General features: G+C 42.4%; 2 protein-coding genes across 3 annotated transcripts in view; one reads left to right on the top strand and one right to left on the bottom strand.

Moving 5' to 3' along the window:
* Window positions 1–4: 4 nt before the first annotated feature.
* Window positions 5–11,072, bottom strand: RCN2 (reticulocalbin 2). Of its 2 annotated transcripts, none has more exons than XM_050978336.1 (7): window positions 10,935–11,072; window positions 10,717–10,822; window positions 7,758–7,954; window positions 5,229–5,342; window positions 4,415–4,511; window positions 2,577–2,719; window positions 5–801 (listed from the first exon to the last, which is right to left on the bottom strand). In XM_050978336.1, the coding sequence occupies exons 1-7, from the start codon at window positions 11,034–11,036 to the stop codon at window positions 649–651; spliced, it is 912 nt and encodes a 303-aa protein (XP_050834293.1). In that variant the 5' UTR covers window positions 11,037–11,072; the 3' UTR covers window positions 5–648. The 2 variants fall into 2 exon arrangements, with proteins under 2 accessions (XP_050834293.1, XP_050834294.1); XM_050978337.1 differs by having other exon boundaries at window positions 5,229–5,330.
* A 4,122-nt stretch (window positions 11,073–15,194) lies between these two features.
* SCAPER (S-phase cyclin A associated protein in the ER) overlaps window positions 15,195–15,326 on the top strand; it is a 138,711-nt gene continuing 138,579 nt past the window's right edge. Inside the window, exon 1 of the mRNA XM_050978442.1 lies at window positions 15,195–15,263. Within this exon, the coding sequence (XP_050834399.1) occupies window positions 15,208–15,263 (56 nt within the window). The 5' untranslated portion in view covers window positions 15,195–15,207. The remainder of the gene's footprint in view (window positions 15,264–15,326) is intronic.

Below are 15,326 nucleotides of genomic sequence, written 5' to 3'. Positions count from 1 at the left end.
AAAGAACATTTTAAGTTTTAATCCAACAAATGAAGAAGGTCTCGACACAGTAAAATACCACTGCATTGCTAATGCTCTACAACTGTACATTAAAAATAAATCTTGTCTATTGATGTAAAAATAGCAAGTTTTATGATAGAGTAAAACAGTATAGAAACCATTCAAAATCAAGTAGAAACCTCTTAAACAAGTGAGGCATTTATGTAAGTATTTCTCCAAAGGTATTAAACAAAACACAGTTAATACTAACTCTAAACATCCCCTCACCTTCCCCACACTCTGCCCTAATTGAATTGATTACAAAAATAGTAGTCTCAGTTACTATATTTTGCATTCTTTCAGAACCATCTAGATTCTCCATTTTCTTCAAGTACAGTACAGTAACTCTTCACAATACAGTACTACCCTGAAGTAATTTACTTCCCAACACTACAGAATTTTGATAGCAAGTATTTCAAATTCATTTTGAAGGCTAGAAGAGGCCCAGGAAGTTTGCAGGAGGGCAATTTAGTTTTGAATGCAAATTATTTACACAAACATTAGTGTACTGTAATTACAGCATGAAACTTGCAATGTGGCTGATGAGTGCTTTTAACAAAAGCTTCAAATGAAAAAAAGGGAAGAAAAAAAGATTACAAAATAAATAATCTAAAGTTCTTCATGGTAGAAACGTTCATCATGAAGCTGCCTACCATAATCTGTTGCTTCACTGTTAAGAAACAAATCCTGGTTCTTAAGAATTTCTGCTTCAGAAAGTTTTTTATCATCATTCAAATCCATCTCTTCAATGAGGTGCAGAGCCTGTAAAAGAAACAGACCAGCACATACACCAAGTTAAAAGAATTCTGGTTTTTGCTTATTTATATATTATAAAAAGAGGGGAGTTTAGCAGTAAGATGAAGAATCAAATGCAGAGTATTTTAATTGTAGCTCATTCACCACTATTTCATAGTTCACAGCCAACAGGCTGTGCAGCACCTCTTATTTCTGAGAAATAGGAGTCCTGGTATTACATGGGCTTTGTTTTCATTTGCTGAACATCCACAAATACAGTGATTTAGAGAATCCTTCTGTTCCTCCTTTTCCTGATTGGTTTGGCTCAATGTAACCGAGCCAAAAATAACGGGGACAAACGTCAGCCAAGAGGACTTTAAAAGCACTCTGCATGGCAAAAGCTGAAAGATTAATATGACAAACATCTTGGCCAACACATGGCAATTACTGAAAATGGAATAGATAGTAATTTTTCTATTTTTATGTTATTTAACTACCGGGTTTCTCAAGTCATTTTGAAAAGCTGTAATGGAAGTGTGATACTCTGACTTCAAACAGTAGTTTATGACTCAAATCAATGCTACCTTCTCTTTAGGACAGGTGACTTTGCTAAGCCTTTATATCACCCAGAGGAAAAAACTAGCAAATTAGAAAAACAAATAAAACAAATTATTAGTTGCAAAATTGAGCTATTACTACAGCATGGCCTTGCTGTAAGCCAAAATCTGAAAGATTGCTAAGAAGAGTGAAAAAAACCCCAAAGCAAGGAAGCTAGCAGAGGTATGAAGAGCCTCAGCAGCCCACAGAGCTCATGTCAGAACAGTGCTATTTCTGTGAACTAAGAACTGACCACAGCCAGAAAAGGCCATGCAAAGGCTCTCAGATCCCCATTTACAGCAACATTCCCAGAACAGCTCAGCATCCCACAGGTCCCCCACTGCAGCACCTTGGGCTGCTGCTGCTGCCACAGGCTGCTCCTGGCCCCAGAGCCCAGCAGGGCACAGCTGGCAGCTCAGGGAGGAGCTCACGGGCTGTGTGTCTGTCTGTCTGACTGACACAGGGAGGTGCCTCTCTTCCCCAGGAATATGAGACCATGGAAAGACCTGGCATTCCTGAACACCAAAATCCTCCAGGGTAAAGCAAAGACATGGAAAATTTAGCTGAGAAGTTACTAGAAGAAAGGCAGAAATCCTCTCTACTGCAGTCAGGGACTGGAAACTGCCACAAAAAAATAAGCTAAAATGAGAATCCATTTAAAAGCTATTATGCTGTTCTATCCCTGATTAAACCATTTTAATTAGCATCATCAAAGTTTGCTTTACACCATCTTGAATCACAGAGTATTTCCATTTTCTTGTACTCAAACCCAGTTTTTAGTTCTACAATTATGATGATTTATCCAGTTAGAAGAATTACAATCAATTTCTTATTTCAAAATTACGCCGTTTCTTTAGGTAGTGCATCTCATTAGATTTACCTACAACAACTAAAAATGACTTATTAAAATTCTGTACCCTTGAGTCAAAGCAGATAAGTTATTTAAACATGTACAAAAGCACTTTGTTAATTTACAAACATTTACACAATTAATAGGAACTTCACATTTGCAGTTAAAGGACCTGCATTCCTTGTCAAAGTGAAAAGAAGTTAAAAATATATGCAAAGATCTACTGATATATATTTTCAATAACTAAGACACAATAAATCTGAATGATTCTCTCATTTCACTCTCATTTCAAATTTGTGATTCTTCAAAATTCTCCTGCAGTAATTCAAACCCAACCAGCAGTCAAACCACGAACCTCCTCTTGTGCAATACCCTGATTGTTGGGTACTATCCAAGACAGCAGCTCTTGAGGGTTGAGTTTTCCATCATGATCCTTGTCATAGTCATTCACAAACCGGTCCTTCTCAACCAGGATCCATTCTGGATCTTCCCTTGCAGCTAGTAAGACACAAGTGTAAAGTTTAAAGCTACTCTTCGCTTTAAAGCAGAGCTTTTCATCTTTTCTCCTAAGCAAATACACTTATTCTCATAAAACATTACCTAAAAATGATCTCACTAAACAAAACCAAACCGTAATGGGCAGAGGAAAGTAGGGAAAGCAATTTCATTTACTGTCAGTATTTGTTTGCACACTTGTTTTATACTTACCCGATGTACAGGTATTGCATCCTGCAGCCTACAGCAATCTTAGACTTGTCCTTAACTCTTCAAGTCAATGAGAAGTAATTCATCAAAATTAGAAACACTGCAGATAAGCATGAACTGGCTTTCTAAGCCTTATGAAAGTCCAAAGCAGCAGGTATCACAAGCAAGTAACAGTTTCCAAATAATTACAATTCTATTATTTAAGAAGAAAAAGTGAAGTCTCTCATTCCTAACATTTGGTTTTGCAAGGAGATTTTCCCTTTATGTCACAATTCACCAAATTGTGAATTGTGACATAAAGGGAAATTGTACACTCTTGCCCCAAATCATGGGCTAATTATGAATCAGAGCCCCCATGCGGCCTATTAGTCGAGTGCTGCATGAACACTGTTTGCAGGAGAGAAAAGCTAAAGTAGTTTGTACAATCACAGCTGTCTCAAGTCTTGCTAACAAGTTGTAATGACAAAGCTGTTATCTTCTCTATTACTGTAACAATTTCACTCCTTTGCAACAACTTTTTATAGACTGGCTTGGAAAAGCTTTCTTTCATGTTAGAGCAGGAAAAAGATAAAGAACACTGTAGCTGCATCAGAGATTGGTTGTTTTTACTGGCTCTGACAAACAAAGATGGTTATAAAACGTAAAATTCCAGGTGGCTGATTAGAGTGAAGAAAAACAGATTATTCCCCTGGTTCTTCTCCACATATCCTCATGTGACTTACACAATTCTCCCCAGCTAGGATGCAATTCAGAATTAGCATTCCTTTGGGACAAGCAGACTTTCCACAAAACCGAAGTTACTGGGCTTTTTGGAATGGGAAGAATTATCTGCCCTAGCCTTTAGCAAATCAAATACAGTGTGTAAAATATTCATTGAGAAATACTGATAAGCATCAGGTAAGTGTCATTAAAGAAGGAACAGATGGAGTTTAAGGAAGGGCAAGATTGGAAAAAACCAAATCCAAACAACAAAGAGTGAAGGCAGCAATCAGGCTTCTGATAGCTGAAGCTGATAGCAAAGTGACTCCTCACACTTCCCCTCCACCCCTCCCACAACACACTCAGCTCAGTCCTCCCAAAGCAAGGCTGGCAGCTGCCTGCTCAGCTGATCAAGGCCAGGGCACTTTACCCTCACATTCCTGCTAGGTGGATCTGCAGATGTGTTCAGCTGGCAAATATGGCTGCACCTTGTTTCAGCTGCATCCTCTGTGGTCAGGAATTCATTTCAGTCTTTCAGAAAACAAGAAGCTACTTGCAAGGAAACTGTGGAATGGGCTACACACAAACCACCTCCAAATACACAAGGGGCAGACTGAAATAAGGAGCCTACTATGCCCAGTTCCAGAAAACAGAATTATTCTAAGACAGAAAATCTTCCTCAGAATCTGTAGGTCTAATGTGAAAAGCTGAAAATAAAGGTGCATCCAATTCTCCCCATTCCAAGTTTTTTTAGTTCCCTCTTTCATGCCCCTTCCAGTTTTTCCTTACTTGGGTCTCTTCTGTAATCACCAAGGAATTCTTCCAGGCTAACAAATCCATCACCATCTTTATCATGTTCTTCTAAAGCCTCCTGAATGACAAAGTCCTTTTGTATACATACAAAGAGCAAAATTAGCAACTCATGAACAAGAGAAACAGCACTGAATCATTTTAGAGCAATGACGTATTCCTTAAATGAAAGACTCCCTCCTTTCAAATCTTTTTGCGTTTTATGCAGACTAGTGCAGCAATTGCTTCCTGTGATATAAAACAGATCTGTCCTTAAGAGTTTAGAATGTCAGATCTCATGAAAACCAAATCTGAAAGGTGTCCATAGAGCTGGAATCCTTCAACACAATTCAAAACTGCAAAAGCAGCTGAGAAAGATGAATATGTACAAAGCTCTATCATCCAATTTCACTTTTCTTATCTGGTGGATTCAATAATTTGCATTTTTGCAGCTTAATTGAATTGTTAGGAGAACTGGCTGGTCTTTTGTCCACCAGAGAGCCAAAACCAAAAGCTAAAATCTCACTGATGGATTTGCAGCCAAACAGAGCTGTGAGGTGGCTAAGTCAGTCCAGTCCCCAAAGCTGGGGATACTTGTGCAATCCTAGCTCTTGAAACAGATTTCAAAGAATAGCACTGAACTCCTGCTCCAGATCCTGACCTCCTGACTGGATCCACAAAACATTGCCTGATTTGAGTTTGGGCTGTCCAAACCATATCTATAACTGCTCACCTCCTGTGGCACTGAGGCCAAGGACACACACTGAAAAGACCCCCTGACACAGGCTGATAAAGGTGCTCCCCTAAACCTTACCGTCATGTACTCCACCTCCTCAGGATGCTCGAATGCAATATATTCATCCACATTTAGAGCAGGAACATCATCTCTATTAGCTTTCTCAAAACGTTTTTTCTCCTTTAAATGAAGCTTAGAAAATAGATTTAGTTAGAGCCCTTACTGGAAAGGAAAAACAACATAACAGTAGCTGGCTCATTAGGATATTAATTGTTTCACTCATTAATTACCTACTCATACTATACTGATGTTAAATTTTCACTAAAAACAGCTCACTGAGAGCAATAAGAACAACACTTTTAATTGAGGTGGTTTTATTCTAAGAATCACAAAACCCCCTGTTTTTTCAATTTAAGGAGACATTTAAAACGAACCAAAGAGAGATAATGAAAAGACCAAGAATTCCCATTTTAATACGTGCACCCTCTTCTAAAAGTCACCAATTTCTAAAATAACAAACTGGAGTACAATTATTATAATTAATGGCAGCCATTGCAAATACCAAAATTTACATTTTAAAGACACTTAACTTTGTAATAGATCTATATCTTATTTATGTCAAGGGCTGTCTGTAGTTCAGAGAAGGTCTCAAAAGATCATGTACGTAAAATGTCTTTTCTGAAGCCATTTTAAGGCCAGATTCCTTTACTACAGGACTGCTGTCCATTACATGTGATCATTTTAAACAGAAGTCACTTCTCTAACCTGTATATGTATTAGCATGCCATTAAAAATGAAATAATATCTGATATAAGCAGGCAAGTTCTTACTCCTGAATGTCTTGCACTTTCTATTTCTGTCTTCCAGATGTGCAAAGATTTCTTAATTTTTCTTGCTTTACTTTGTACAATCTCTTTAGACAAAATACAGACCTACGTCATTTACAACCAATCTCTGCTCAAACTGCAGATCACGTGAACTATAAAAATCGTGGAATCCCATCCTTAGGTGTGTGTGCTATCAGTGTGAGTGATCTGGGTACAGGAGTAGCCAGCAAATCAGAGATCATAAACATTTTACAAATAACCATTTGAAACTTTTGGTTTATATCCTACCTATCCTACTTCCCTCAAAATCAGGCTAAGCTGAGGAACACAGAGCATGACATGTAACGAATGAGGTGTAAAATCTTAACTATTCTGCAAAACAGTTAGATGACCTCTTAGAGAAAAACTGACCTTAGCTGGCAGTTTAACTAGGAAGGCAATCCAGAAGGATTACAGAAAGTACTATACTGCAATGTAAGCTTGAACCATTGAGGGAAAGTTTTCCAGCGTTTTTTGGGAAGTGACGAGCAAGGCCGCCACCTTCTGGTAAACTCCTGTGTTACCTGATGTCACTTCTAAACTTTATCTTACTCTTTCATCTTGATCAGAGCAGGACCACTAATTTGAAAATGTAAGGAAAACGCTGAAGGTGCCTGACCTGTGATGCTTGTACAATGCTGCTCATTTACAATCTACGTTGGAGAAGTCAGCAGGCAGGAAAATGCAGCAAGCAGTCAAGTCATAACATGAGCAAGCAGTTCTACCCCAGCTCACAGATTTATAGTTCCCCATGTATCTGTGATGGCAATGTCTCAAACATGGTACCAATATTTTGACTGGAAGTTACTCTGAAAGTCTTGTGGTATTTAAAAGCTATGTAATTATTCAGTTATGTGACATTCTAAGCTTTACAGTTTGTTTCTTCAGTGTGTAAAATCCTCTGTTCACTATATTTAACTTCTGCTAACATCCTATATTATCTACTACTAGAAGCAGACAAAGCAATCCTCACAAAAAAAATATAAACCTCTGACCAGAACAGTCTGATAGCACACTTATTCTCTTTCTGTACTTATAAATGTGGAACTTGAAAGAAACAAGTTTTGCTGTGTGGTGGTTCTTGTGAACCTGTTCCCCCTGCCTCTCTTGCCTCTTTCCCTGCTTAAGCATCTGCTTTCATAGATGTGACTCACACACAACTTCTGTGTTTAAACATCCATTTTTAGCTGTGGGAGTTGCACTTTCATGGCATTAAAACTGTTTGAATTGCTGTTGCTTTCTCTGTGGGTCTCTAATGGACAGGCAATGTTACAGCAGGCAATACTGACAGCCCACACTGAGTGCTTGAGCAGTAACTGAAAGAATGGCTGAAACACTGCAACCAAGGGGTTAAAGAGCTTCCTTCTGCTCCAGCCCCAGTACTGCTGGCCCTCCTGAGGGCAGGACTCTGTCAGGCTGCAGACCTCACCCAATGGATTGCATCCTGGGTTTAAGATGGTGGCTGGAGACCATGCTCTGCTGTAAGACTGTCCATAGACTTATGCTCCACTCAGCCAGCAAAATACACTCAGGAGGTACCATTTCACTGTGTCTTTATTTTGTCAGTAGCAGCTTTAATACTCCACTACTTTCCTTTAATTACTCCCCTATCTCAGATAGCATAACATGTTAACCATATGCCAGCTGCTCTGCTTTCTCTACCCATCTTGTTCTGTCACAGTAAACAAATATTGCTGCCTGTGGCCAACAGCTTACAGGAGCTGCTGCTGAAACATTTTACCTGGCGAAATGATTCTTCTTCTTGATCCTCCAGGACAGTGTTCTCATCAAAATCAATTACACGATCATACATTTGCAAGTTATACTCCTTCCAGGACACCAATCCATCACCATCTTTGTCATAGTCACTGAAGTGCTGCTTAGCTTCTTGTGTAACATAATGCTTAAAAGACTGCTGTATCCAGGAGCTCAGCTCATCTGTGGAAAACATTAACAATATAACAAAATAAAGAGAATCGGAATCATCTGCACCATAAAAATTGTGAAGATGCCACAGATTATTCTGTCTGGAATACACTTTGCAATTCAGATGAAAGCATACAGGCAAGAGGTTACTCAAAGCAAACCAGTCTGTTTGCTCCATGCTGTGGCTTTTTCCAAGGTAACTGAATGAGGGAATAGATCACAGCTACACACTTCAGGGGGTTTGTTAATGGTTATGTGGCCTTGTCTTTTCTAATCTGAAGGAAATCAACACTACAGCATCATTTATTTTTTTTCTCCAGAGCTTTATGAAAATGATGCTGAGTATGGTTTAGACAGACAACTCTAAATCTAATTTGGTATCCCAAAAAAACATTGTTCCCATCACTCTGGGGTTTCTTTTGAAAAACCCACAAGCTGAAATAATAACCACTTTATTTTGTGTCATTGCCTTAATTACCCAAAATAAAATATTAACTACTTTTGTAGTGCAACTTTCCCTTTACTTGGGGTTGAAATCAAGCCTCACAGGAAAGTTTTTTTAGCTGCTTGTTTTTATACAAATGTAGCTAAAAGAAATAAAACTTAATATACCAATGAACTGACAGAAATACATTTAAGTTACTTCATTTAGAGAAGATTAGGAGAACATATTCTCCCAGTATCTCTCAGTTATTTTCAGGTGCCTGGAAGGGAAAAACATCTTCCTCTGCATTGCAAAAATTATATATCCGAATCAACTCAACTGAAATCCTGCTCTGAAGAGTCATGATGACTAAAAAAAGAGTCCTATAGAAATCACTACTTTGATGTAGAAAAATCTTACAGCATTTATTAAATACTAAAGTATCTTATTCTGCCCTTCTTGGCAGAGGCATCAATACAACTTTATTAGGTTTATTTAAATATCCTTGAAAAGCAACAAGGGATTTTTAAAATACATTTTGAGTACTGAATTTGTATTAGCAAAGGGACCAGCTTGCTAACAGATTCTATGAATCAACTGAACATGCAGAGGTGTGTGTGCCAGCAAGGACTGTGCACAAACCAGCACTGGCTTACAAGAAATTGCAACATTTCTTAAAGATGGGCACCATTAATTAATGGTTTATTTCCCAGCACTTAAGGTGTGAGGCACAGCCACACCACGTAATATCCAGTGCCATGAATCAGAAATACTTAATATTCCAACATTAGAGAAGCAGCATTAATATATTTAATCTTCTCTCACTGTCAGCCTCCAAATGGAGGCACTAGTAAGGAAGATGTTCTCAAGAGTTTTGCAATACATTGAGGAATAACTGAGCTCAAAAAGCTTTAGTACCATAAGTTTCTTACGGTAAAAACAAATTCCACTGTGAATTTTACCTTTGGGAAGTGAAAGGAAGGCAAGTTTTCATTAGACTGAGAATCAGTTGCAGTACATACACCATGAGGACGGAGTATGGCTGGAATTCCTGAATTTTTATATAGACTTTTTTCCTTAAAGCCTTTATGTTGTGAGCTGCTTGTGGTGAATGACAGGGATTAGCCATCCCACTGAAGCTACAGACTACCTCACCTCTACACAGTCTATGCAGGAACACTGAAATAAGGGTGCAGTTGATTAAATTCAGTGCATGAATTTTAAAGGATTCAAAAGACAGTTGATCTTGTCTTTAAAACTGCATTTTGTTCTCTCACCTAGAAAGCTTCCTGCATGTTTAGTGTCATTTTAATGAAATCATGTTCTGGCATTTGACCAAGGATTCTGCTTGCTTTGTGCGAGCACAGAAGAGACTTTTTTGTCAAAATCACAGCAGAGCAAAAGAAAATTGTCATAATGAGATTTAAAATTAAATTAAGATTATCATAATGATGTACTGAAAGAAAGGGCCTGAGTTTAATATGGAGTCCTAAGTCTGACTGACAAAAGCCTGTCTAGGAAGAGCCATAAGAGCCATTTGATACTGTACTATGATGCAATATGATCCTTCAATGTCACTTGGTGTCACTAGGTCCTGAAGCACACCTATGTAGTATTATGGCTGCAGTACTTCCTTTCCATCTTATGCCTGCTCTCTGATTTGCACATAATAGGATTACAAACACAGAAACCCACCTGATTCCAAGTAACTTCAGACATGCAAGAAGCAGGTACAAGTGCAAAGGAGGTACCTTCAACTTGATACTGCTCTGACCTACACTAACTCTTGCTGGCCACATTCCTTCCATCACAGATTGGGTTAGGTTGGAAGCAACCACAGTGGGTCATCTGGTCCAACCTCCTGGCTGAAGCAGGGTCATCCCAGCACACACGGCACAGGATTGTGTCCAGAATGTTCTACAGTGCCTCCAGTGAGGGAGACTCCACAACCTCTCTGGGCAATCTGTGCCAATGCACAATCTCTGCACAGAAATGAAGATTTTCCTTATATTGTGGTGGAATTTCCTGAACATGAGTTTCTGTTCATTGCCTCCTGTCCAAGTAGTTGGCACCACCGAGCAGAGCCTGGCTCCATCCTCTTAGCACCCTTCCTTTAGGTATTTACATATATCAGTGGGGTCCCCTCTCAGTGGTCTCTTCTGGAGTCAAACAGAAACCTTAGGCACGGAGATAGCCTCTCTATGAGCCTGTCAGTGATTCTAACTCACTGTGCAAGGGATCGTGATGTTTTCCACAGGGATTCTGCCCAGCACAAGAGCCACGGGCTGTGTCACGGGTAGAGCGCGTTCTCCTCCCGGAGCAACCCGGCCCGCCCGGCCCCCGCCGTTACCCTCGCTGAGCAGCCCGTCCGCGTCCGCGTCGATTTTCTTCACGATGTTCCTCAGCCGCCGCTGCTGCTCCTCCGGGCTGAGCCGCGCGTACTCCTCCGCTTCCTCCTGCGGCACAGCAACACGCCCCGTCAGCGGCCCGGCCCGGCCCGGCTCGGGGAGCGCGCCCGCCCCGCGGCCCCGCCGGAACGGCGGCCGCTCCCGCCCGCCCCCGGCCCACCTGCCCGCCAAGCAGCGCCTCCCGGTCGTACTCGGCGCGGTGCTGCTCACTCGCCGCTCCCAGCGCCAGCGACAGGCCCAGCGCCAGCAGCACCGGCCGCATCGCGCCGCCCGCCCAGAGCGATCCGCGGCGAGGGGCGGGGAGAGGGCCGGGGGCGGGCGAGGGGCGCGGCGGAGGGTCGGGCCCGCGGCGGAGGGTCGGGCCCGCGGCCGCTGGCGGGCGGTGGTGTTACTTGCGCGAAGTGCGAGCCATTCGGGAACGGGAACGGGCCTCTGTCACCTAGGCTTTTCTGGTCTACCAGCGAAAGGTAGCAAATACCGTCAGGATATCCTGAGAATTATCCAATTGTTAAACATCAGTGAGGCCCGTCAGACTGAAGTGATTTACTACGGTCTGACTGAGGTCGAGGAGCGTTTGGACATGATAGGAGTGACTCTTCGAGATGCCCTGCACAGGACACAGAGTTGGGCTGGATGATCCTGATGGGTCCCCTCCATCTCGGCATATTCCGTGATTCTGTGATTACGAGAATTTCAGGCAAGCATCAACAAACCCTGCAAGGGGAAGATGATCAGGAAACAAGGCGTGCAAAAGCTTTGTACCAAAAAGGAACAAGCATTAGTCTTGCTTAAGGGCGCAACTCGCAAGTAACGCTTCTCAGGCAAAAAGAAAGGGAAGCAAGGCTTTGTAAGAGTTATTAGTAACTGGATCAATACAAGTTTTAATAACTGTTCAACACAGATAGTAGAAAGCTGTAAAATAAATTTAGCCTCACTGACCACTCAGACAAACTGAAAATACATCGTGTAAATGAGCAGGGGCCTCCCCAAGAATATCATTCCTAACAGCTGTCACATGAAATTGGGATTGCTCTGATCCCGACCCCACTGCAGTCAAATTAATCATTGCTACTGGGTTGAGATTTATGTAGGACTATTGTAAGATTTGTTATTTCTGCTTTCAATACAAGAGTATTTTCAAAATTCCTCCTTTAGCCAGAAAGAAGTGGGATTAACCTACCTGTGTTTCCATGAACACCATTGTTTAGACAGAGCCCCAAGGTAATGGAAATTGCTGCACTGTCCAGTCCCTTCATGGTGACAGTGATAGACTGATCCCAGTTCACCCCCAATTCTATTAACTGTGAAGAGCTACGACAGTTCATTTTGAAGATCTGAGAGTAAAATATTGCAATAAATCAGTGAATGTGTTATTGCAATTTCCTGCCTGTATAAGAAATGTCTTTTCATTAAAAAATCTAATAGTGAGTTGTCTAATATCTTTTATTGGTTTAAATGTCAAATTTCCCATCAGTATTTTTTAATAAATCACATTTACAAAATGTGTATTAAGTCCTACTACCTGTGGCATGTGTAGACAAAGCAAATCCTATGAGCAATCAAGTCAGAAATATGGTTTGATTAGTTTCTGAAATAGCACTCAGAATGCTTTGTTTTCTTTTTCTGATGCATTACTAACACTACAAAAAACCTCTTTGCTGCGTATCTCAAGGGTTGACAAGTGTATCAGACTGACACTTCAGTGCCTACATCCCCTGGAAGACCACATTTATTATTATGAAATTCATTATATCCTATATGTTAAGAAAAAAATCTGGATCTTAGCAAGAGGGAAAGCGGAGAAAATCATATTCTTCTCCATGTCAAAATACAACAGGCCCTTCCCAGCACACAGTTAAACCAGTTTAATAAAATTCAAGACCATTCTGGTATGAATGCAGGCGGGGAAAAGAGAGAGGTTTTTCTCTTCCCTCCATTATTTTAACCACTTGCATAGCAAATGCATCACTATTGTAAGTTAAAAGGGAGTATCAGTGAATCTATTTTTAAATCAGAATATGAATCATGCTATATAAAAACATTTTTATGTGGTGAACTTCCTGACTTTTCTGGAAAATCTGCCTTTCCCTCAAGACAAATCACATGCAGTGTGGCCACAAATCTATTTGGAGCCCTTCTTTTGGTCACAAAGAAAAAAAGAATGTTAGAAGGTCATGTTCAACACAGCTTCTCTGTGAGATCTGTAAGTGTAAATTGGGCCTGTTGGACTGTCAGCATGAGAGCAGCTGTCCAGCAGCACAAGCACCAGTTCCTGAACAGTTATTTCTAACAAGTCAAGTTATCCATCTGGTGTTCACTGTAAGTTTTTGACATTTCTACATTTCAGTTTTATAAATCACTGCTTGACTTGAATAAGCCTTAATTCATTTTATTCTAATGTATGTCATTTATACACTGTCAGAATTGATTGACAGTAGCTTTATTTAGATAGGCTTCCATTTTGACATATTTTGTTATTTTCACATCAACATTTTAAGCCACATGAGATGGTTTATCTACGACCTGCATGCAAAGATTATCCTTCCTTTTTCCATTATAAAAGTTGTTGATTTTAGGTTTAAGTAAGGGAAAGAACTGAGCAGCAATTTATAAAGATCATCACATTTAAATACCCTGTGTTTGGATTTCAAAGTGACAGTAATTTGCTTTGGTAGTACCCATATATGACTTCTTGAATGTTCTAATTGTTTCATAAGACTTTGCAGAGAGCATTTTATACTCTGCAGACATTACTGACCTGTTTTTCTAGTTCTTTGCATTTAGTGCAGTTATTAATATCTGAGGAAATAGGTTATGAGAGGAGATTCTTCTGATGCTGCATCTGATTTGGCATCAAACCAGAACAGCAGGATTTGATGCAACACAGTATCAGGGCACTCAGCTCAGCCACACTGAGGAGGCAGCTGATAAATAATAAGTGCCTTATCAGAGGATGGTCCTGTGAGGGATTTGGATGGGACCTCCATGGCTCAGCTCTCTGCTCTGAACCCCGGGAGAGTGGTGTATCATTTCTGAGAGGTGTTGTTGCTGCTGCAGATCCAACTGAAGCGTGTAGGATCTCCCAAGCCATCTATTGCCATCCTTGCAGGACTTTTAATGTTTTAGATATGACAGCCTGAGCTGTCCAGGTTATCATTTAGGCCTCTTCTTGCTATTCCTATCACACTGAGGGAAACAGATTATTCTCTTCACGTCATGCTTTTACATGCTTGAACACTCCTACCACATCCCCTTTTGTCTTAATAGGTTCCACTTGTCCTGTGTTTCCTCACAAATCACATTTCCCAGGCCTCAGACCCCATGAAGAAGGCTGGCCTCTTCACAAGCCCCACCCGACCCAGGTGGGCAAGCTGGACGCAGTAGCCCAAATCACACCTCAGTGTTACACCCCAGGATTAGGTGCCTGTGTTATACCTGTACCTCATGTATCACACACAGTTGTTCACTGCTCCCTTTTTCTTCGCTCCCAGCAGTGGGGAGGGGCTGACTGCCATGACCTCCGTGATCATACTGGCACAGGAAGCCACGTCAGGCTGACAGCAGCTGAACATGAGCCCAGGTGGGCAGCAAGGCTGCTGGCCCCAGGTCTGCAGTGCTGTGGCAGCAGGAGCAGGGCAGCGACCTCCCCCTGTGCTGGGTACTGCTGAGGCCACACCTCACATCCTGGGGTCACATGAGAGCCCCTCACAACAAGGAGGACATGGAAGGGCTCCAGTGTGTTCAGAGGAGGGAACAGAGCTGGGGAAGGGTCTCGAGCACTAGAAGCAGCCAAGGGAGCTGCAGGGGCTCAGCCTGGAGGAAAGGAGGCCCGGGGGGACTCTCGCTCTCTCCAACTTACCAACAGGAGATAAGGGTTGGTCTCTCCTCCCAGGCAACGGTGACAGGATGAGAGGGAATGGCCTCAAACTGCACCAGTGGAGATTTAGGTTGGGCATCTGCAGGAATTTCTTACTAGAAACAGTGATTAGACATTGGAACAGGCTGTCCAGGGAGGTGATGGAGTCACTGTCTAGGTGACAAGGTGGTGTTTGGTCATAGACGGGACTCAGTGGTCTCAGAGGCCTTTCCCAAGCGGATCGATTCTGTGACCGCATCCCAGCGTTTCCTCAGGGGCTGAAGGCAGCCCCGAGCATGGCCCTGCCTGAGGGGCCGCAGGAACCGCCTCAGTGGCTCCCTTAGGGTGGGCAAGGCGCGGGCAAGGTGAGAGCACCGCTCGCATCGTGCGGGGCGGGTGGAAGTTGTGGGGCCAGGTGTGCAGCCAGGTCAGAGCACCGCTTGCACCGGCGCGGGGCGGGTGGAAGGTGTGGGGCCAGGTGAGGGCACCCTCTCACCGGCGGTAGCCACGCATGCGCAGGCCGGGCGGGCGGGGCTGGCACGGCTGCGGGCGGGCGGGCGGGCGGTGGCGGAGTGCGATGACGTCAGCGCGGCGGGACGCGCGCGGGCGGGACGGCGCGGCGCGGCGGAGAGCGTGAGTGGCCGGCGCGCGGGCCCGGCGCGAGCGGGCAGCGCGCGGGAGGCGCGGGCAAGATGG

This window comes from Serinus canaria, chromosome 10 (assembly GCF_022539315.1).
Source record: "Serinus canaria isolate serCan28SL12 chromosome 10, serCan2020, whole genome shotgun sequence".
Taxonomy (NCBI): domain Eukaryota; kingdom Metazoa; phylum Chordata; class Aves; order Passeriformes; family Fringillidae; genus Serinus; species Serinus canaria.
Note: the sequence above shows the minus strand (reverse complement) of the source record. Positions and strands in the feature narration are given on the sequence as shown.